General features: G+C 41.8%; 1 protein-coding gene across 3 annotated transcripts in view; it reads right to left on the bottom strand.

Annotated features, from left to right (window-relative positions):
* The window catches only part of oxr1a (oxidation resistance 1a), a 240,598-nt gene that overhangs the window by 46,239 nt on the left and 171,433 nt on the right, over positions 1 to 22,926 (bottom strand). For all 3 annotated transcript variants that reach the window (XM_047356468.1, XM_047356486.1, XM_047356477.1), the window contains one exon: positions 11,082 to 11,164. In XM_047356468.1, coding sequence (XP_047212424.1) covers positions 11,082 to 11,164 — 83 coding nt within the window. The remainder of the gene's footprint in view (positions 1 to 11,081; positions 11,165 to 22,926) is intronic.

Raw genomic sequence — 22,926 nt, 5'->3', positions numbered from 1 at the left:
CGCTGGTTTGGTCCGGAGAAAAAGCGGACTTTATTTTTTTTGTTTGGTGCGGTTTGCTTTCACATTGTACTTTTTGCAACTGAACTATTACTTGTAAACAACGCCACGCGGGTGACTATCATTGCTCCCATTGGACAGAAATGACGGGGGTGGGACAGAGTACAGACCCGGAAATTTAGGAAAACAGCTGTAGACGTGTGCCCACAGAACTGCCGCTCATTGGATATTTTCTCTTTTTCGGACCATTCTCTGTAAACCCTAGAGATGATACTGCATGAAAATCCCAGTAGATCAGCAGTTTCCGAAATACTCAGACCAGCCAGTCTGGCACCAACAACCATCCCACATTCAAAGTCACTTAAATCACCTTTCTTCCCCATTCTGATGCTCGGTTTGAACTGCAGCAGATCGTCTTGACCATGTCTACATGCCTAAATGCATTGAGTTGCTGCCATGTGATTGGCTGATTAGAAACCAGACCTCAATCTGATTGAAATGCTTTATCAGGACTTTAAGGGAACTTTGCAGACAGAAATTATCAATAGACTGAAGCAAAGTTGTAAAGAAGAGTGACAAAATTTCTCCATAAAGTTCTGCGAGATTGAAAATCCTACTGAAAATGATGAGTCAAACCAATCAAACAGGCATAACGTTATGCCCACCGAGAGCTGTAGTGACAAACACTGAATCACTATTCATCACAGTACCTGTTAGTGGCTGGGACATTAGGCAGGAAGTGAACATTTTATTTCCTCTAGACAGATGTGTTAGAAACCGGAATAAAAAGACAAGCATATATATTTGAGTTTGACAGGGCCCAATCTCCAAAACAGCTGCTAATGTGGAGTGTTCTCAGTATGCAATAACTAGAATCTATAAAAAGTGGTCCAGGGAATGAACACCTGTGCTCCAAATACAGCATGATAGATGACCAAGGCACAAGGCGAGCAAAGGTTGGCCCAGGTGCTCTGATCCAACAGTCGAAGTGCTGTAGCCACTCAGCTGAAGACGTTAATGCTGTCCCTGATTTAAAGATGTCAGACTACACAGCTCAGTTTACTGCGTATGTGGCTATATAGCCACAGACCAGTGACAATGCCCATGTTGGTCATAATGTTATGGGTCAGTGTAAAGTTAATGGTGCTAAAAGTTGTTTTACAACCTACTGAAGAAACAAGTGTACATGAGTGTATTTTCCCTTTAGGCCTTGTTCATGTTCAAAAAATAATGACAGTATGAATCTGTTGTGCTTTGTTTTTTAGACTTGGGGTAAAATTTAAATATATTTTGAACTTGGTAAGTACTATTTTCACTATGTTCTGATATATAAAGAGGGTATCATCTCTTTTTCCTCACGAGTGTAGCTATAAAATGTGTTTTGTAGCCAAAAGTCAGCAGGTGAAGCAACTAAAAATTATATTCAAGTAAAGATCAATTATTACACTGAAATAACATCTGCGCTTCTTAAATTCAATATTGATGTCTGTTTTGAGGAAATTAAATAAAAAAGGCAAGTAAACTATGTAAAACCATAACTGGATTCAGGAACACATCAGTCCCTTATGGCAATCTAGTCCCATTTTTCCAGTCAACCACTCACCTAAGAATACCCTACGGATGAGGCAAGACTTCTTCAAGCATCCAGGGGAGTGACACCACCACTGATAAATCATCTCTGGGAAGACTCCGAATGTAACTGACGGACAAGTCATACAAGGAAAGTAGCTAATGATGGCAAAAATCCAGCTGGAACGCTCCATAAAAGACGAATCACCACAAAAGTACTGTGACAGGAATCCTCCCTGGGTCACCAGTTTTGGCTCCAGAGTGCAGCTCATTAGTTTTTGGAACCAGAGTGTCGTGTGATTCTGGTCAATTACTGGTGGCAACATCCTCCACTGCTGAGCAATTAAAGGAGTGGAAGGAGTGGGAGAAGGAATGTCTCGAGACTCTCCTTATAGCATTAAAAACAGATTTGGGTTTAAAACATCTGTGTGTCATGACAGCTGTGAAGCTGAAATCTGAGAAAATACCACAGTGACTATTAAAGCATTGTTACAGATCTTTGCTATTGTGATCGCAGGTTATAGAGCTCAGCAGTGAAGACTGTAACAGCGTGGGTGGAACAAAAAAAATCAAAACAGAAGATGACCAGGGAGTGCGCAGCGTTCTCACACAGGCTTTATTGTGGGCTTCGCTGACTTTAGGTGGCCAACATCTGGGGAAACAAACTAATAACAGCTGAGGTCAGTCACGTTGCTGGAATCCAGTCCCAATGACTCAGCAATAAGTTCACCCTAACAATGAACAATGCAAAGGAGGAAAGCATTGTGCACTATAAATTGGATGGTAAACTGCAAGCTCAATAGGTGTAGTGTAAGCAAAAGAAAACTGCAAGTGATGCACATCTGCGGCTGTGCCTTTACTTTTCAAAAACATCAATTAAACATTCTTCTTTCTATCCAGAGGTCTATTTTTGTGTGTCAGACAAATTTCCTAGCAGAAACAAGCTATAGTGGCAGTATTTTAAGTTGATTAGATTATCTGGCTTGATTAAATGTTAATTTCATCATCTTCTTGGAAACAAATCAAATTAGAGAGCATCTCTCATATTTCAGAGGCAATCAGTTACCTTTAGAATTTTACTGCTTGTTCATCACGGAATAAAACCGAAGCTGCAATAAAACCAGAGCAGTGAAGACAGACACGCCATATGCATGAAGTCAACGAATTTAGATATTCCTTTCATCCATCCATTGTTGAAACCTCCCTATTCTTGCATGGTCACGGGGGCATGGGAGGCAAGAAGCAAGGTACACGCTGGACAGGTCATCAGCCCGTCACAGGACGACATATAGGACAAACAAGCACACACACTCCTGAGTGCAATTTAGAGAGAACAATTAACCTAGCAAGCATGTTATTTGCACTGTGGGAGGGAGCCGGAGTACCCATGCATGCTTAGGGAGAACATGCAAATTTCCCAAACAGACCCCAGGCCAGGATTGAGACCCAGGACCTTCTTGCTGCAAGACAACAGTACTAACAACTGCGCTTCCATGCAGCCCTTTAATTTTAGATTTTGCCAGTAGAATTGAGGAACTGAATGTTCAAGTTAGCAATTGGAAACACCCCTGCATCTTTCATCTTGCTGCAGAAGAGGAAACCACTAAGGCTGAACCGCTACAACAACAAGAAAGAGGATGTGGTAACAGTCTGGTCTCCCATTTGAATCTTCACCTCACCACTCCTGGCATTAACAACTGCTCTTAGACACCTTTGTGACAGTAGCAGGGTGCTACAAGAATGGTCAGCTTATCGGTGTCGTAAAGTGAGCCCTACTGTTCGTTCAGACTAAAGCAGTGTGACGGTTTGATAAATATCCTGTCGAAATGAGGATGGGAGGTGTCAGGCAGATCAGAGATGTCTCTGTGACACAATGCCAATGAGAGACACAAACACTTACTTGCCATGTATTTACAACAGAGCCATAAAAAGCCGGATAATAACTTGAGCACTTCCATGACATTAGAATTATTTTTCTGGTGACTCCTGAAGGAACAACAAGCACCTAATTTTACGAGTATTTCCAGGCCCGAGCATGTTAGAGAGACGACCTTGGTATGTGGTCAGCATTTCAAAATGGAAATCTTACTTGAGAAGATGAGTTGGTTTATATAAGTAAGGAGGATGAAGAATTAATTTGTGTCAAAGCCTTTTATCCTGGCTGCTTACCACTGTCCTATATACAGAGTGTGGAAAAAGAAAACAAGTCTACACAACCCTGTAAAAATTGCATGTTTTTGTGACTTAAACCACCGTTCACCGTTAAATGTGACATTAACTCTGTACAATTCAACTGAAATACAAAATCTGTTAGGGGGGTAAATATAAAAAAATGAAGCAGTAAACATGTGGTTGCCTTCCATCAACACTACTAACGTTTGATTCAATGTCAGCATTCAGTCTTATTCTATCAGCATCCCACATATTCACTTAGTAATATTTGTCCACTCTGCCGAGCAAATCTCTTAATTTATCAGATTGCGAGGCTACCACTTTTCTACAGACCACCCCAGGTTACAGATATAGTTCTTGACTTCAGCTAGGCAAATTCAAAACCAACTGTCCTTGCCACTTCCATTTTTTATTTGTTTATGTTGTACTAATACCCACTGTGATGCTGATCTTCAGTTTCCAGCAGATACCTCAAGTTTTGGTTTAAAACTGAGGATTCGAAAGCTAGATACATTTTTGATTTTATCCACCTTGATAAAACGTCTAGTCCCAATTAGCCACCACCATGTTTCACTGCGAGTACGCTGTTCCTTTACTGATGTGAGGTGCTATTTTATGCCTTTTGAAAATGTGCCCAAACCTCAAGTTATATCAAAACTTCCACCAAGTTGGGGCTGAATTTAGCCAAGGCTGGATGTTTTATTTGGAGGAAATTATAATCGTCTTTCAAACCCTATTGCTTAGTCCATATATAGGACAGAGCAAGTACTATCTAGAAACTCCTGCAGCTGTCTGGTTTTAGTAATGCCAAATTAGGCTTTGGCTAAAGGATACGCAAATGTTAAGAAAATTCTGCTAAAAAAGCTGAAATTTATTCAGAGTTGATCCATTTCAATTTAACAGATGGCAGGTTGTACACAGGACTAATTGCTAGGACTGAATAATTAAGGTTTTACGTTTGTACAGTTGCAACTAATTTAATGCAGCAATTTTTATTCTTCACATTTTTTGGTTTTCAGTAAAAAAAAAGAAAAACACGACATGTTCTATTATGGATTTAAAAAAAAAGTTTTAAATAAAAAACCTGCCGTTTCTAATGTGGGTGTATAGACTTCTTTTATATGCAGTGGATGAACGATTCATCTTTAGCTACATTCTGTTAAACAATGCCTTGGCTTAACCTTTATTGGCTGCTTTGTACAACTGGTTTTTGCTCCAGCAGACCTGAGGCCAAATATCTGGGGTTTAATAAAATAAACACTGAAAGTAACGTGGTGGGCTGATATTGGCATGCCATCTACTGTTAAAATAATCTGTTTACAATTGTCTTTTAGGCTTAATGAATCCCTTATACAGATGAGCCATAAAGTGCAGCTAGTTCCCTCCATTGCAGAGGTATCAAAGCAACTGGCACATGTAGCTCTGGTTGCACTGAAACCTCAGGGATGCAACCATTGATTGTGCTGTGAGAGGAGCTATCTCTAGATATATTAAGTGGCAGGGGACAGCGGACATGAAAACATGAGCCACTGATAAAGACTTGTCATTGACACATTGACAGAAGGATATGAGAGGGAGGCAAAGCAAGGGTAATCCACAATCATGCTCATGATTACTAATGTCCGGATGACCTTATGGTCCTATCCTCTGGATCAATAGGTCTCATTATTTAGCTCAAACTAGGATGAATAATTAGTGCTCTACCTGTTGGGGTGACACCCTCTATGTGAGAAGTTAATGGTCACCATGTGAAATGAGGGACGACACACAGATTCAACAAGGGCAGCTTGGATGAAAGACCAGACTAATAGCTCTGTTAAGTACTCTGTTTCCGTCTTGGTGTGGAGCATGAGAAAAGCTCTTTAAAGTGTTAATGTAAAAGGTGTTAATGTAAAAGGTCAACATGGGAAAAGAGATATAATCACAGAGCTACACATTTAATTATAACCATTGCAGTTAAGCTACTGGATGCCTACTTTTACATGCGATCTGTTTTTGGACTGAGGTCAAATGGCTTCTTTTTTTTAAAAATTACACTTAAATTAAAACCGAACACATATGAACATTAGGAAGAGTTGGAAATAAAAAGAAAAAAGATCAAACTTAAAATAAAGTTTGCGTTTGCAGTGAATCCACCTCATAATGCCATCTAATGCCATCATTCTCCATGTTATGCTGAAGGATAAGGCCCAGCTTTAGCATGACAGTTGCCATGGTTACTTTGCCGTTACTACCGAATGGTATGTTTTATTGTGTGCAACTACCCTTGCTGATCATTCGCAGGCCTAAATTTAGAGCTGCTACAATTGACAAGGGAGCAATTGACATTATTCCGACTACTTCAAGGAGACACTTTGTTGTCTCACTTTCAAGTTCTCGAGGATTCTGCTCTGTGTGTCAGGCTCTAACCTGCTTCTTCGGTGCCTCAGGCTGCAATGGCCTTTTTCCACTGTTGTAGACAGAAACCCATGAACCTTATGACACTAGAGCCTGCAATAGGGGTGCAGTATGACACAGACATCCCAAAGCTGACAGCATTTGACTCATTCTGGTCTAAATGGTAAGTGGACTGAATTTATATTTCAGTTTTCCAAGCATACCAACCACTCAAAGCTCTTTACACTAGAGCTAAATTCACCTTATGACTCTCACTAACAGGCACGCATCCACAAGTTGGGGTTAAGTGCCTTGCCCAGGGGCACATCGACATGTAGCAAGAGGGAGCTGGAATCGGATTGCAAGACGACTTGTCTTCTCCCTGAGCCAGAGTCCGAAGAGTAGGGTAGATATGGCTCACATGGGAAGACAAGTCGTCTGCCAAATGGGGAGATGTCAGTTTGATTCCAGCGTCCCCCACCATATGCACAGCTGTCCTTGGGGTAGAGACTGAGCTGCCCGTCATATTTTATAGGTTTCTGGAACAAGACTGATAATACCAAAATATATAGCAAAAACTGACACTACAAAGACATCTTGCTTGAATTCCTTATGCAGTGGTTAAAACACATGTTCACTCAGGTCAAGTAGGTAACAGCTCCAGAATGGAAACCCAGACATCCCTCTCCACTCCACAGTTCATTCTGGAGGATCTCTAGGTGCTCCAAGCAAGAAGGCATCTCCTCCCTACGGAATACCCTCAGAGAGGTACCCAGGAATATCTTAATTAGATTCCGGAAACATCTCAGGTGATTCCTTTCTGCGCGGAGGAGCAGCAGCTTGAATAAGTTCCATCTGGATGACTGAGCTCAGCCAAATGCTAGTTCAGCTGGTTAAGAGCTAGTTTAAATCAAGAACTTCCCTTACAGGGGCAACCTCTTTTTTCATCATGATAAACTGGAATAGTGCTCTCATTACTGCAGAGGAAGTTCCAATCTCTTTCTCCATGTTCCCAATCATCCCACCATCACTTAAACAAGACATCGATATACTTGAACTCCTCTCTTTGAGGCACCAATAGAAAAGATTTTTTCTTGGCTTTACTAGTAAAATAATCAATTTAAAGATGGTTTTACTAGCATGTTTGCACTATTTTACAGCTAAATCACAACCATGTGTCATGCAGTATCAACATTGGCAACGTTTGTGATCTGCAATCAAAATCTCGGTTATATCTATAGGGATGTAATAAACTGTCAACTCTAGAATGAATCTGCTACCAGAATGCTTTCTTTTTTGGTGTTTCTGAAACAAAAACAAACTTACAAGATAAAAGCCAACTTAAATGACCAATATTTAAAATGCTAAACATGTTCCATTTTGAGACAACTTCTTCTGACTCCATTTCATCTCACCAACTTTTTGGTTCAGTAAAATTATACAGAAGTCCCAGGCAGGAAGATACTGGTCGAAGATGCTGACTTGTTCTCCACAGGCAGAGACCCTTAAAGAGCACAAATAGTGGGATCTCTTTCGCAACCCAGTGCTGAATAATGCAATCACTGAAGTTGTCATGAAGTTGCAAAGGTCAGTTTACTATCAGTGTGTGTGTGTTTATGTGGAGTGGTTGGCATATACACACAGTGACTCAGGTAATGCCCTCATGCCCTCCAACGGTCACACCACTTCCTTTCATCCCAGTAGGGCCAAACCTGATGACCAGTGATACACCACCACTAATATAAGTCTCTGTACCACAATAATAGCTTTACATGAAAGCTAAACAGAAATCTATTCTGTAGTTGTAACACTGAGGAACAGAGATCTCCCAGGTTAACAGGACATAGCCTGTGAGAACCTTGAAAATCTGTATTATTTATTGAGGTGATGTTGGCAATTTTATTCTGCTTCATGCAGAGGATCACTGGTCATTTGGACTCATTCTCAGGACAATTTCCTTTTCAATTGTTACATTAATCCTGGACCATGTGAAGAAATGACCAACGTTCTGATCCCTGGGGGCACACTGCTAACGGGGCTGAACATTAAGCCCACTAATGACGAGCAGGCCCTGTCCAAAAAAATATGAACCCAACATACAACTGGTCTCAACTCAATGAGCTGTGGTATAGTTCAAGCAACCAGACCTTTGTTGATAAAATGAGATGATCTTTGGATTTAAACTGACCTCAAGATCAGTTTGTTATTTTCGGCATGAAGCAGGCATTTGGAAATCTATCAGAATTTTCAGCTTGACTCGTCCAGACTAGTGACTGGGCGTACTGTAACTCAAATATACGGCCATTCTCGGTTAACCACAATACTCCGCAGTGTAGAAGTTATTGTTTTAGGAAGAGTCAAACACTTCACTGATACTGAAGACTGCCATCAGTACTAGTGAAGTGTTTAAAAACAAATAAAGAAAAGCAAAAAACTGTAAGAAGCTGTTTAAGGTCATGTTTTTTCCACAGAGGCATGTTAGCTGTTCATTCAGGCTGCTTCAACAGAAAGCTAGACTTCAGCGGGTTCTGGTCATTTCAATTCTTCCACACTTCATACATTCGCAATTTTGGTTGTTTCATAAATGGCTTTCACCTCTCTGTATACACATCGAAGACGTCTTGTTCTTCTTGGGCGAATGTTCTTCCATATATTTGCATCAACATAAGGACTCCACAGTACATAAAACTGTAATGAAAGTTAGTGCGTGCAACATTGACATTGGAAAGGGCTACATTGATGTGAGATTTTAAAGACTTTTATACTCCAGAGGCCATTTATTCAAATTTGGCACAATAGTAATATATAGCGGCCAATCAGATCTACACTTACTACTCCAGATGGTCACAGAGAGAGTAACGGGAGCATCATGCAAACAGTAACTCTACAGGCTAAACAGTCCAGATAGAAAAGGACCATAATTGTATGCCCACCAACTTTCTATCTGCCCTTCTTCCAGTCCAATAAAGGCCACCGTCGTCATAGAAAAATTTAGATATGTCAGTGCATAATAAACTAATAAAAGCATTCTGGGTATTTTTGATTTGATTACAACTGGCTTTGAACACATTAACTAATCCTCTGCTTGCCAATGAGTCAAGAAGGAGCTCTGTGAAGATCCAACTCACCAACTACCCTCTTAATATCCAGACTGTGACAGAACTCTGTCATGGAACAAGACCAGGCTGTTCACTGACACTTTAAAACGCTCTTTAATTGGATACAGGTCAGCCAATAGCTCGGACAGAGATGAATGGACAGGCGTTATCAGTGTCTAGGCAGATGAGCTGCAGCTGCACAGGTTATTTCTCAATACAAAAAAAACGCCAGAGACAGAAAAGCCGGTGTGTGAGGTAAAGCAGAGAGAGGGATGGCAGGGAGGGAGATTGCATTGATAAGGCAGCCGCAAGAGGAAATTCTCCTTTTTCCTGTGGATGCCAGGTGATATTTATAAACTTATCTGGTGTCGAGCAAAATCAGGAAATGTTGGCGGCCGCCGCTCCCCCCCTCTGGTGCGGGAGATGAGTTTTAGATAAAGCTGCTCCTCGATCAATGGGACTTGGTCGTACCCTGAGACCTTTCTCTGTGTGCCGCTGCAGCGTGTCAAGTCACAGGACAAAATCATTGGCACAGCTCGATCCATCCATCACAATACCAGTAATCTGGAGGAAGGCAACACGAGGAAAAGGCAGACAGAGAGCGATGGCTGACAAGAACAGGATTAGTATGCCATATGAATTCTGCCTCTCCCTTATGTTTCCTAACCATCAGCATTCATGTCCATCTAGCAGACTGTTGTTATGTATCAGGGATATCACTCAGAGTTAAGATTTAATATGTTGTAATAGCCGAGGCTGTTCAAACCCTTGCGAGGTAAACGAGCATGTCAATCAGCAGGACTGAGATGACTGACAGGCTTAGTAGGCAGGAGAGGCGGAGGTGCTTGTGAGTGAAAAGGTACAGCAGCTCTTGGAGCAAGCAGGAGCGCTCGGAGACCTGACGGCAGAGAGATTTAAAGGGAGCCGGAAGCAAGGACAGGAATGACAACAATACATTGCGAACCCAACACTCCCTCCCTCTTTCATTCCCTTTCCTTTATCCTTGCTTCCTCTCATCTTCTTGCTCCACAGCAGACGTGCAGCAGACGGCTGAAGCAGAGACACAGCACTGCCACTTTTTGCAGTTACCACGGAGAAAAGAGGTGAGAAAGCTCCGTCTGACTGCAGCTGGATTTGAGGGTCATTTCAAGAACACGCGCAGACAAGGCAAAGTGGTGAGAGCTCTGTTTTCAGTTCATGCCTGGAAACAGGAGTCCTATCTCTCTGTTCCTCACACTCCCTCTCTCAACTTTCCCTCCTCCCTTTTGCACACAACAGCTAAATTAATAGAGATGACAACGCAGTTGGAAGGTCATTTGTGAGACCAAGCAAGCTATGTGGTGGAATGTTTGGCGATTTGCTGCACGGGGAATGAGTGGAAAAACAAATACACGTCCGGCCAGCACCCCTGTCTGTGCGTCCTGCTCCAGTCTAGCTGAAAGAGCGGACAAAGCTGCCACAATTCTCTGTCTCCTTACGATGAATCAATATGCAAAATGGAGAAAAACATTGCACTGCTGAACAGGTGATCCTAAACAGGACAAACGTTTTCTGAAAAAAATGAATCTAAAGCTGTACTGCATGCTTGTTTACACACCCACACCTCTACAGTTTAGAAATGAGGTACACGTGCCAGGAAACAAAAATCTATAAAATACTTCTTCTCATTAGTAGTGATCTATGAAGCATGGCCAGACAGTTCCCTGCACAACACAAACACAACAACTGCTACATTTTTAAAACTGCTGGAGCTGGTCAAAGCTGCAGAAATCACTAACAGCAGCAGCTGCAAAGGACCAGAGCAGAAAAGCACATGAATACTTGAGGACATTAACACGCAGCGCTTGGAGTTTCAAGCACATTACTCACAGAATATTCAATGGTTCCTTTAGGTCTCTGGAACGACATGCGCCTCCCATCCTTCTTTTCTGGAGTCTTCTTCTGACCGGTATCTGAAAGCAAACGAGGCAAGGTACGCATTACATTCATGTTCCTCTCTCCCCCAGCTTGTCACAAGCTGCCGTTTCCCAGCCCCGTGGGTAGACAGCTCATCCGTCAACAGTGAGCAGGCAAACCAGCCAGCGATACGAGCTGTGAGCGCTGGACCCTTCTCTCTCTCTCTGGTTCTCGCTCAGCTTCTATCCCGCTGCTCCTGCTCTCTCTCTATCACACTGTCCTCCCCTTGCTCTGCCTTCCTTCTCCCTCCCTCTTCTCTTCTTAGCCCAGCACATAACAGAATGACATCCACCGAAAGCGGTTCACCTTGCCTTCCGGCCCCTGTTGCCTCTCACAGCTGAAACAGACCGGGCTGACCATCGGGTGAGAGGTGGGGTGGGGGGCTGCAAGCCCAAGGAGAAAAAAAAAGAAGAAAGCATCAGATGGGAAGTGGGGTACGCTAGAGCTAGAAATGGAGAAGAAGCAGAGTGGGGGCTGAACCAGAGCATCGATGGGGGATAGGGGAGGGTTCAGTACTGTGTGCTGGTTGGATAATGGAGGGATGTTCCAAGAAAACAACAGCAGCTAATGAAGAGGTTGGTTGCAGGTGAGGGAAGATCTGACCCAATTTTCTTTTTAAACAGGAGCAGCTGGGGCTTGGGACGGCAAACAAAATGAATATGATATAGAACGAGTAGAATCGGGGCTGCAGACGATAAATTGGTTAATTGGTGACAGAGGGTGATAGCAGTGGGCTTATGGAGAAGATTGAGGGCTGGGTGGGGAAATGAAAGAGAGAGGATAGATGGAATATTGAAAGCCAGCAGATAAAAGACAGAAGCAAAAGATGGGCCAGAGGATGAAAGAAACTGCAGAGAGACTTCTGGGAATAGAGAAGCTTTTCCAAAAGAACCGGCTTTGGTCAATGGCTTCTATAAGGAGCATTTGTTAAATAGCCTTAAGAAATAATGAGGGGGGCGCGGTGCGGATTCGAGTACCGGACCCGGCAACCTTTGCTGAATGTCTCCCCTCTCTCTGCCCCAATAAAAAAGAAATAATGAGGGACACCCCAGATATAATTTCATAGTCACTAATCAATACTGGCCCAGTGCCGTGACATAATGAATTCTACTGAAAGTCTCTCTTCTTCTATGTGTGTATATATACAGGTCCTTCTCAAAATATTAGCATATTGTGATAAAGTTCATTATTTTCCATAATGTCATGATGAAAATTTAACATTCATATATTTTAGATTCATTGCACACTAACTGAAATATTTCAGGTCTTTTATTGTCTTAATATGGATGATTGTGGCATACAGCTCATGAAAACCCCAAATTCCTATCTCACAAAATTAGCATATTTCATCCGACCAATAAAAGAAAAGTGTTTTTAATACAAAAAACGTCAACCTTCAAATAATCATGTACAGTTATGCACTCAATACTTGGTCGGGAATCCTTTTGCAGAAATGACTGCTTCAATGCGGCGTGGCATGGAGGCAATCAGCCTGTGGCACTGCTGAGGTCTTATGGAGGCCCAGGATGCTTCGATAGCGGCCTTTAGCTCATCCAGAGTGTTGGGTCTTGAGTCTCTCAACGTTCTCTTCACAATATCCCACAGATTCTCTATTGGGGTTCAGGTCAGGAGAGTTGGCAGGCCAATTGAGCACAGTGATACCATGGTCAGTAAACCATTTACCAGTGGTTTTGGCACTGTGAGCTGGTGCCAGGTCGTGCTGAAAAATGAAATCTTCATCTCCATAAAGCTTTTCAGCAGATGGAAGCATGAAGTGCTCCAAAATCTCCTGATAGCTAGCTGCATTGACCCTGCCCTTGATAAAACACAGTGGACCAACACCAGCAGCTGACACGGCACCCCAGACCATCACTGACTGTGGGTACTTGACACTGGACTTCTGGCATTTTGGCATTTCCTTCTCCCCAGTCTTCCTCCAGACTCTGGCACCTTGATTTCCGAATGACATGCAGAATTTGCTTTCATCCGAAAAAAGTACTTTGGACCACTGATCAAAAGTCCAGTGCTGCTTCTCTGTAGCCCAGGTCAGGCGCTTCTGCCGCTGTTTCTGGTTCAAAAGTGGCTTGACCTGGGGAATGCGGCACCTGTAGCCCATTTCCTGCACACGCCTGTGCACGGTGGCTCTGGATGTTTCTACTCCAGACTCAGTCAACTGCTTCCACAGGTCCCCCAAGGTCTGGAATCGGCCCTTCTCCACAATCTTCCTCAGGGTCCGGTCACCTCTTCTCGTTGTGCAGCGTTTTCTGCCAAACTTTTTCCTTCCCACAGACTTCCCACTGAGGTACCTTGATACAGCACTCTGGGAACAGCCTATTTGTTCAGAAATTTCTTTCTGTGTCTTACCCTCTTGCTTGAGGGTGTCAATAGTGGCCTTCTGGACAGCAGTCAGGTCGGCAGTCTTACCCATGATTGGGGTTTTGAGTGATGAACCAGGCTGGGAGTTTTAAAGGCCTCAGGAATCTTTTGCAGGCGTTTAGAGTTAACTCGTTGATTCAGATGATTAGGTTCATAGCTCGTTTAGAGACCCTTTTAATGATATGCTAATTTTGTGAGATAGGAATTTTGGGTTTTCATGAGCTGTATGCTAAAATCATCCGTATTAAGACAATAAAAGACTTGAAATATTTCAGTTAGTGTGCAATGAATCTAAAATATATGAATGTTAAATTTTCATCATGACATTATGGAAAATAATGAACAATATGCTAATATTTTGAGAAGGACCTGTATACACACACACACACACATATACAGGTCCTTCTCAAAATATTAAAGTTATGTCTTGCATTACCTGCTCACTGATCTCTTACAACGGTAATGCGTTTAGCTCATTACTTCTTGCTCATCTAAGAAATACTGAATTATATTGAAATACATTCATGAATATATTTTAAAGGCGAGATACCGTGTGAGAATGTGAATAGTTTATTTGTCTGCACAATTAGGTCGTCATTTTAACTTTAAATAAGTTGTAGCAGTATGAATATTGAATATGTTGTGTTGATCAAACACACTGTGTGTTTGGCACATACCCACAACTGTGGGTATGTGCCAAATCAATTATTCAGCATCCAAATGCAAACCTTGGAAGAATGATTGCTTTCCGGAAGAAAATACATAGCACGGCTGCCAATTGGGAATGATTGGGGTTGTGTTGCTATTTAGAGGCGACGCGTCATATCCCTGATTTTTATGCTGTCTTGTTCTGAAATATAATCCAGCGAGTCTTTTGTTTAACTCCAGGTCATTCCAGTGCAGCAGATAGCGACTTCCAGCGCAACTTAATGTTGTTGCTGTCACTGCAAACACAGCTTGTCACATGGAACGTGTACCACTTAAGTGGGCGCACATAAATCAAACTCAGATAGCTGCAATAACAGAGTAGGGCAGCGGGGAGAAAGCAGGCTGAAAAGAGCCAGCCAGATGGGCAGTGGAAGAGATGTGCATTAGCAGATATGTATTAGGAGCAGGGGTGATGGCACACAGTGGTTCTGGGATTGGCCTAATATTGAAACTGACCAACAGAAGAAACTGGCATTTTCTTCACACTTCATTTAGTTGGGCTGCAGAGCAGAGAAACAGCATTTTGAAGTGGCAAAAGCTCAGTTTTCTCATTGCTGTCAAGGAAATTTGTTGCATTGCCTATTTTTTGTTTAAGGGCTTACATTTTTTAGTAGGCCAAGAAAAATGACTTTTCTTGCTTAGGTACACAGCGGCTTCATACTGCTGGTCACCAAAAAAGGATCAGACATAAGACAAATAACATGACTTGGGGCCTATATTAGGGTCTCTGCATGTGCGATTGATCCCATCGTTTGAGTGCAAGCAAAGAATCTGAGTGGACTTTAAATTTAAAACACGATATACTGTTGTGTTTATTGCAATAAGGATAGAAGTGACAGTAAAAAGTGTTTACAAATTGAAAGTTCTTGGCAATATATCTGTCAATGCAAACAATTAGAGAAACAGAGAAAATACTCAAATGTACTCATTAACAAATAGGTTACAGTAAGTGGTGGAACTATCCAACTAAGAAGGGAAAACTAATTACATTATGCCATATTTACAAATATATAGATGAATGGATAGACTGATGGAACCATCAGTTAAAGAAGACAGTTTTGGGAGTTTGTAAACATCATTTAGTAGCATTAATCATTTTCTTCTGATAACCATAAGTGATGCGATAACTGCCCATCTCCACTTCAAGGCTGCAAAGAAGGACTTGGGCTACGGTCACACTGCAGCTTGAAGTGACCCAAGGCGGATTTTTTTTTTTGCACTTATGCGACCTGTATCAAAACTTTTCATGACAGTCTGAACCACACAGATCCGATTTTTTCAAATGCGACCTGTGTCTGTACGGCCAGATTGCATTCATCTGACCTGTACGTCATTGATACTCGACAAACGTCACTATTCGGGGTCCTGCTACGCGGAAGCAGGAAGAAAAATAACAACCATGGCGGACGATAATGCAGAGAGCAGTCAATGGAGAGAAAGCGAGGTTTCTCATTTAATTAATATTAGGGGGGATAGCTCTATTCAGGCCCAACTCGACGGGTCTTATCAGAACCGGGCAATATTTGATAGCATTTCCCAAGATTTTAGCCAAAAACCTGGCTCTCATTCTTTTCGATCTTCTTAAAAATATTGCGTTGTTAATGTGCTGGCTCTGGTTGGAAAGCAACTTAAAAATCACAAGATACAGTCCAACATTTCCATCCATATTTACTTCCGAAAAACACTAAGCACGCTCGCTACATGTGATGTCATTGCGTCGTCTACTGCACTTAAGTTGCATGAATGCAGTTCTCACAGGAGATCACTACAAGTCATATATATTTGAAAATGTGAACTACCACAGAAAAAAAAATCAAATTTCACAAAAAATCGGAATTGAGCATTAAGACCTGCAGCGTGAACGTAGCCTTGGTAGACCACAGCGGGCATACATAGATGACAAAGTTTCCTCACACAATCTTTGACCTCACACAATCTTTGAGGTCAAGTAGACAGTTGAACAGACTGAGAAGTGTAAATCTGGCTTTCTAGAGCACAGCTGCTGTCCTGTAAAACCAAACCTTTGGGATTTCTTTCACCTGTAAGGAAACGGAAAAGCCCAAGGGTATCTGATTATATTTATTGGGGTTAAACATTTATTTAATTACTCTTTTGAACTTGCCTAAACATGTTCTGCAGCAGTTATTTTGATGAACAGACTGCATGAAGCAAGTAACGGTCCACCAGTTAGAAAAACATGGACAGCAGCAGCAGCATCAGCTGCCTGCACTGCAGATATCCAAGCGTTTTAGTTTAGTTTATGGGTCTCAACAAAGAGTTACCTCTGGGGGTTGTGAATTAACTGGTTGATGGAGGTTATCTCAAGCCATCAACGATTCTTCAATTTATCAATTCATCCGTCAGTCTTCACTGCAGTAGGAACATCTTCACATGTTCCTCAGCATGTTAGGAACCCTGACAGCCAGAAAACAAGCTCGTAGTTTATACTTCTTACATGTTAAGATTTCTCTGTCTCATAGTATGACCCACTGTAGGATCAAATAAGGCAATTAGCAGATATTGTTTTCACGAGTCGACACAATTATACCTTCTTATATAAAGAATCTGCATAGGTACTCTGCCTGCATCTACCGCCACAGGTTGCCATGCGTCGACAGTAAACGATACAATGCAGTTGAACCGGCAAGGTCAGAAGCAACTGGAGTATGCAGAGGCCACATAGGACAGGCATGATGAAATGGTTGATGGCAGTTTAGATAATGCAGTTATCTGTGCTCCACCACGCAGTGGGAAAAACATAAATAAATCTTTACTGAGGTGAACGGAACTCTAGTTATCCAATTTGTTGCTCGCTGGAGTAAAACAGCATTTGCTGTGGCCGCCGTTGAGCAGTTTTTACTGTTGTCATTTCCAATAAAAGCTATTCTGAGTGGCTCGTTAGCGAGCTGAATTACAAGAGCGCCGTGTCAACTGTGAGAGGGAAGCTTTGAGACTGGCTCAAAGAGTGAAAGAAGCTGTTTCAGGGAAAACAAAAGCGGCCTCTCATCAACGTGAAGATGTTTCATCAGGACCAAACAGCTTTTTTTTCACTTCCTGACAAGCTCCAACATAACATTCCTAAGAGGATCTCTGGCATTAAAACTGACAAATATAATTTTCATTTTTATTCACTAAACAGCGCCAATTAAAACAAGGTATCTTAAACACTAATAGTAAAATATCTATAACACTGTTTAATCAGTAGTTGTTAGAGAGAAATCTGAATTAGATAAAATCAGTATTCACTGGCCACAGTGCATCCTGCTGTGCAACAGGATTTAAAGGTGTACACATGCATGTAGTTTTAAGCCTTTATCTTTTTGCCAGCATTCAGTAAGAAAAAAAAAACTAAATTACGCTAAAGACACAAAGAAAACCTCTTCAGCTTTATTACTAAAGAGCAAATAATGAAACCCATCTATGTTGCTAGTGTTGCACAGTTAAAACTATGATAATCTAAATAACACCAAATAAAAAACAAAAACATGCTGTGTTTTGTAGCCATGCAATCTGCTGAGCATGAATCACAGCAGCTAAATATATAGCCCCCTTTTGCTTTGTAAACATCCATGAAAACCTCAAGCAGGCGACTTCATGACAAACATTCCCTCTTGGGTCTGATAGAATACACAAGCAGCCAATTTCCCTGTGCTGCCTTGTTTCCCCTGCCTCCTGGCTATATCCAGCCAGCCTTCCCCAGATGGTATTTTTAGAATACCCACCCCTTAAACAGCAGAGAAGGCAAGAGCTCTGCATGACAGCCATGCTGAGCAGGTGCTGCACAACATCACCCAAAACAAATGGAGACTTCTCTAAAAGTTTGCAATAAAAGGAGAAACACCGTGCTGAGACAGAGTGGAAACACGTGATGAGATGTAACCCAATGTGCATTGGTGTAAACCAGTTATTGCTCGTTAACACTGCACCAGAGAAATATTGATTTATGACTATATTTGGAAGACTTTGGTATGGCATCACTTTTAGTGTAAAAAGCTCCGATACTAATGTGTTAATAGGAAAGGTAGTTAAGTGATAAATGCTTACAGTTGTAACTAGCCTAAGGCCTGTATGAGACTCTCACACTATGATACCTGGTAAAAACAGCATGGTTTCATGGTGTCACAGGAGTTATGTAAAAATATATATATATTTAAAGAATAGCATAATCTACTTAGTTTTCTTTTTTTAACAACAATTATTTCAGCAGCAGCTAACATCACATTTTATGGATTATCACAGTTATACTAGGCTGCACGGTGGCAACGTTGGTAGAACTATTGCGTTGCAGCAAGAATGTCCTGGGTTCGACTCCAGGCCGGGGGTCTTTCTGCATGGAGTTTGTAAGTTCTCCGTGCATGCGTGGGTTCTCACCGGGTACTCCTGCTTCCTCGTACAGTCCAAAGACATACCTGTTAGGTTAATTGGTCTCTCTAAATTGTCCTAATTTGTGTGTGAATGAGCGTGTGCCTGGTTGTTTGTGTGTTGCCCTGCGATGGACTGGCGACCTGTCCAGGTTGTACCCCGCCTCACGCCCGTAGACTGCTGGAGATAGGCACCAGCTTACCCACTATGGAAGAAGCGGCATAGAAAAGTACTGACTGACAGTTATACTATATATATATATATATATATAGTATTGTTATTCTGATGCAGAAATATTGGAATAAACACCAAGCAAATGTCATCTGCTCTTTATAAAAAAAGCAACAAAAAAAAAAACAAGGGCTAAGTGGTGTGGCCTCTTTACAGCCAGCTGACTAAAAGTGCACAGCAACGTGTAGAGGAGGGGCAGAATTTTTTTCTTAGCTCCACACAGCCAAAGTATGCCAGGATCCTGTTTGTGGACTTTTGCTTGGTCTTCAAAACCATCAACCCAGACATCCTCCACCAGAAGCTCTCCCAGCTCACAGTACTGGCCTCCTTCCAGACTAAACGGCAGCACCAGGTAATCCTGGGGAGCATCTTCTCCTGCACAAGAAACATCAGCACCAGCACCCCCCGAGCGTTGTGTTCTCTCCCGACTCCTCCTCTTCTTCCTGAACACAAATGATTGCACCTCAGCAGGTTTCTGTGAAACTCCTGAAGTTTGCAGTTGACACCACTGTTATCGATCTGATCCAGGACAGTGATGAGCCTGCATATAGACAGAGAGGTGGATCGTCCACTGGTGCGGTCAGAACTATGTGACCCATTCAAAACGGTGGAGATGATAGTGACTTCTGGAAAACACCCCCAACATTCCCTCACCATCCTCAACAACACTGTCTACTGTGGATCACTTCCGGTTCCTAGGAACCACCCTTTCTCTGGACCTGCAGTGGTCCTCACATGACACTGTTCGAAATAAGGCCCAGCAGAGACTGTACTTCCTCCAGCAACTTAAGAAGTACAACCTTCCACAGGAGCTTCTGGAGACCTTTTACACAGCCATAATTCAGCCTGTCAGTGTGGTCTGGCTCAGCCACAAAACAGGGCAGGTCCAAACTGAAAGGAACAATAAGACCTGGAGAGAGGATCATTAGGGCTGATCTCCCCTCCATCCAATACTTGTACAGGTCTAGGGTCAGGAAATGGGCCACAAATCATTCTGTAGACCCCACACATCCAGGACACAAACTGTTTAGACTTTTACTCTCTGGTTGGCGCTACAGAGAGCTATTCACAAAAACCAGCCGCCACGGAGACAGTTTTTTCCCCCAGGCTGTTGAACAGCAATGAACACAATGAACACCTTACAGCAGAGTTGTCAGCTACTCTGCTGTGAAACAAAATAAGCCAATTTCCTCTATCACAACCTGACTTTAAAAAAAAAAAAAATCGAAAGAAATCTTGGGTGTACATACACATATGTACATTTTGTTCTTTTTTATCTTTTATTTCCTCTAAGGTTTATGCATTTATTCTTACTGTCTGTACGTTGTAAGCACGTGAATACACAGTCAAAGTCTTTGTGTTTATGCACACAATCTTGGTCAATAAAGCTGATTCAGAGTAAAACTCAAAATTGTTTCAGAAATTTCACACTTAAATGCACTGATCAGGCTTTTCCTGGCCTAAGGCCTGACTTGGCCATGTAGATTAATTCGTTATTTCGGTAATTTAAAGTCCAAAGAAAATGCAGATGTAATATTATTCCCATTAAGCCATCAAAACATATTTGCCTAACCTTAATCTTAAAAAAGCCCATGAGCACACATGCTGGTGACTAAAAACAGTGGAAGTTCTTAGTTTCATTCATTTAATAAATAAGGGGATTAAAAAAATCTGATCATTCAATTCTTGATGCAGAGCCAGTTCCAGGAAAAACTAGTAGATTCCAATCTCCAGCCGATCAATTCATATATCTCTAGCAGAAACAGTATTTCAACAGTTTTGAAACCAGAACTTTTCACCACCTTGGTACTGGCCAAGCATAGTTGCAAACCCATTCCTTCCGTCTTGTTAACAAGATCTACAGTTACAGATGTTAGCTTCCCTCTGACAGAGAGGGGGACCATGGCTGTAGAGACCCCAGGAATCAAGCTACGTCTTTAGCATCTAATGTCATTAAAGGTGGTGAACATCAGCAGCCCTTCCGGCACCGTTTATGATTGGCTGTAAAAGATGGGAACCCTTTGGTCACATTTAAAACAAAACAGAATCAGCTCGCTACCAAGTTCAATCACAAATCCAATCCAACAATCAGGTAGGGCAATAACAGGCCAGTTTCACAACAACAGACATTATTGCTTTGCCGTTTACGTCGTTGAGAGATATCAGGAAAAAACGTCCACTGACACGGGCAGCGAGCATGGAGCAGCGAGCTCCAGTGTTTATTGGATAAAGCTCTGTGAAGGAGGGCATGGATCAGACATCACAAGTCTACTGCATGTCCACTTGGTTTTTAGTAGTGATCTCATGACCGTTTATAGTTCTATGGGCTGTAATATCATTTCACTGGGAGACCTGAGAAGACACTAGATATAATGTGTGGAAATGTTCCTGCTAGTGTTAAAGCCTGTGCAGACGACATAGGTATAACATCATAATACATTATGTATGGATCCAGTCCAACAGAACCAGCTCTGTCAATAATATGCTTTCAGTTAAAGGCTGCAGCATGTGCAAACTGTAGTATTTTAAATAACCAGATAACAATAAAGCCAGCAGAGAAGCTTTCCTATAAATTTGTAAAACTTTGAATATCTCCAAGGTGCAGGAAAGCAATTACACATATGAATGCTCCAATTATCTCTCACACTGTGGTATAAAAATATAAAAGAAACGTATCACACTAACAAGAGCAAATAATTGTTATCGACACTCCCATAGCCTGAGAGAGCCTTTGAGTATAACCTAAAGGAGGAAAAGGGCAGAATGCGCTCAATAAAGACACGATTACCACCATGTAACTGTACTGTACTAGCTGCTATAAGCTGCCGCATATCCCTTGTAGTGAGCAAAGGTGTGGTGGAGCTGTCTACTGAAACACAGGGAGACACAGTGAGACAGGAAACTACCGTTTGCCAACATCTTTAGTACTACTCAGCTCTATTTTACTGTGTCAGCCCACAAAGAGCAGCATTCCGCTTTTATTATAAAACTGTGGAGTTGCAGTTTCGGTGTGTGTAGGGGAATATCCATGTCAGAAAGGGAGCCACTGGATCGGCCCTGTCCACTCATTCGCACTATTCACTTGTCAACTAATCACAGCCCAATTGTGTTCATTGCTTACCTTGTTCACACTTTTTCTCAGAAATAAGTTTATAAAATCATTTACAGGCAGAAAAGTTGATTTTTATAATAATGTAATGAAAACAAGAAGGAATGCTTCGATATTAAAATTTGGGCCAATATCAATATTTCTCTTATGGCTAATAACCAATATTTTATATATTTCCCTACTCCTTCGACACTTTGGAAAAACAACAACACTGCTGACATTGCCTCTGCTTCAGTTAAACATCCCACAATCCTGTGCTGCATCACGATAACATGCTCAAACAAATGTCACGTGCTTATTAGACAGAAAGGACCTTAACTTAGGAGTATTTGATCTTTGGATTAGCTATGCATCGATAAACTATGATTGAAGTCCGGTGATGCTTAACTGGTCAGAAACTCAAAAATCAATCATGTAACCATCTGTGAATAGTTCCCCAGTCTGTTCCCCCTTTTTTGCACAGACAGACCCAGAGTGAGCATGTGATCTTGCATCCACTTCATTGATTCACTGGTCATATTACAGAATAGTTTTTTCCTTTTTATAAAACCTAAAAGATTAAATTTTCTGTGATAATATCTGATCCCTAACCCTAACTCGGATGAGACATTGGGAAGATAGTGGCAGCTCATTTTGTTTTCTTTGTGATGACAACTGACACAATAAATGAGAGAATAACCTGAAACTCTGTCAGTCTGAGGACAGCTTGTCCTCAACAATTAACAACTTTTGTCATCATCCTACTGGAAATGTTCCACACTGAATCCCAGTAATTTAAACAGAATCAATGTGGTTACCACACATGCTGAGGTACGACACTAGAGATTCCTTTGATAAGTACACTTAGGGTAAACGATGGTAAAACAGGACCGTATTTCCTTGAGCAGAATGTTGTTCGTCAGTTTATACGAAGTACAAATTGGCTAAACTTTGTCTTGCTTGCATTAAATGTTTGGGCTCTGCCCTCTGGTC

Source organism: Girardinichthys multiradiatus, chromosome 3, assembly GCF_021462225.1.
Source record: "Girardinichthys multiradiatus isolate DD_20200921_A chromosome 3, DD_fGirMul_XY1, whole genome shotgun sequence".
Lineage (NCBI taxonomy): Eukaryota > Metazoa > Chordata > Actinopteri > Cyprinodontiformes > Goodeidae > Girardinichthys > Girardinichthys multiradiatus.
This window is presented reverse-complemented; position numbering and strand designations above follow the sequence as displayed.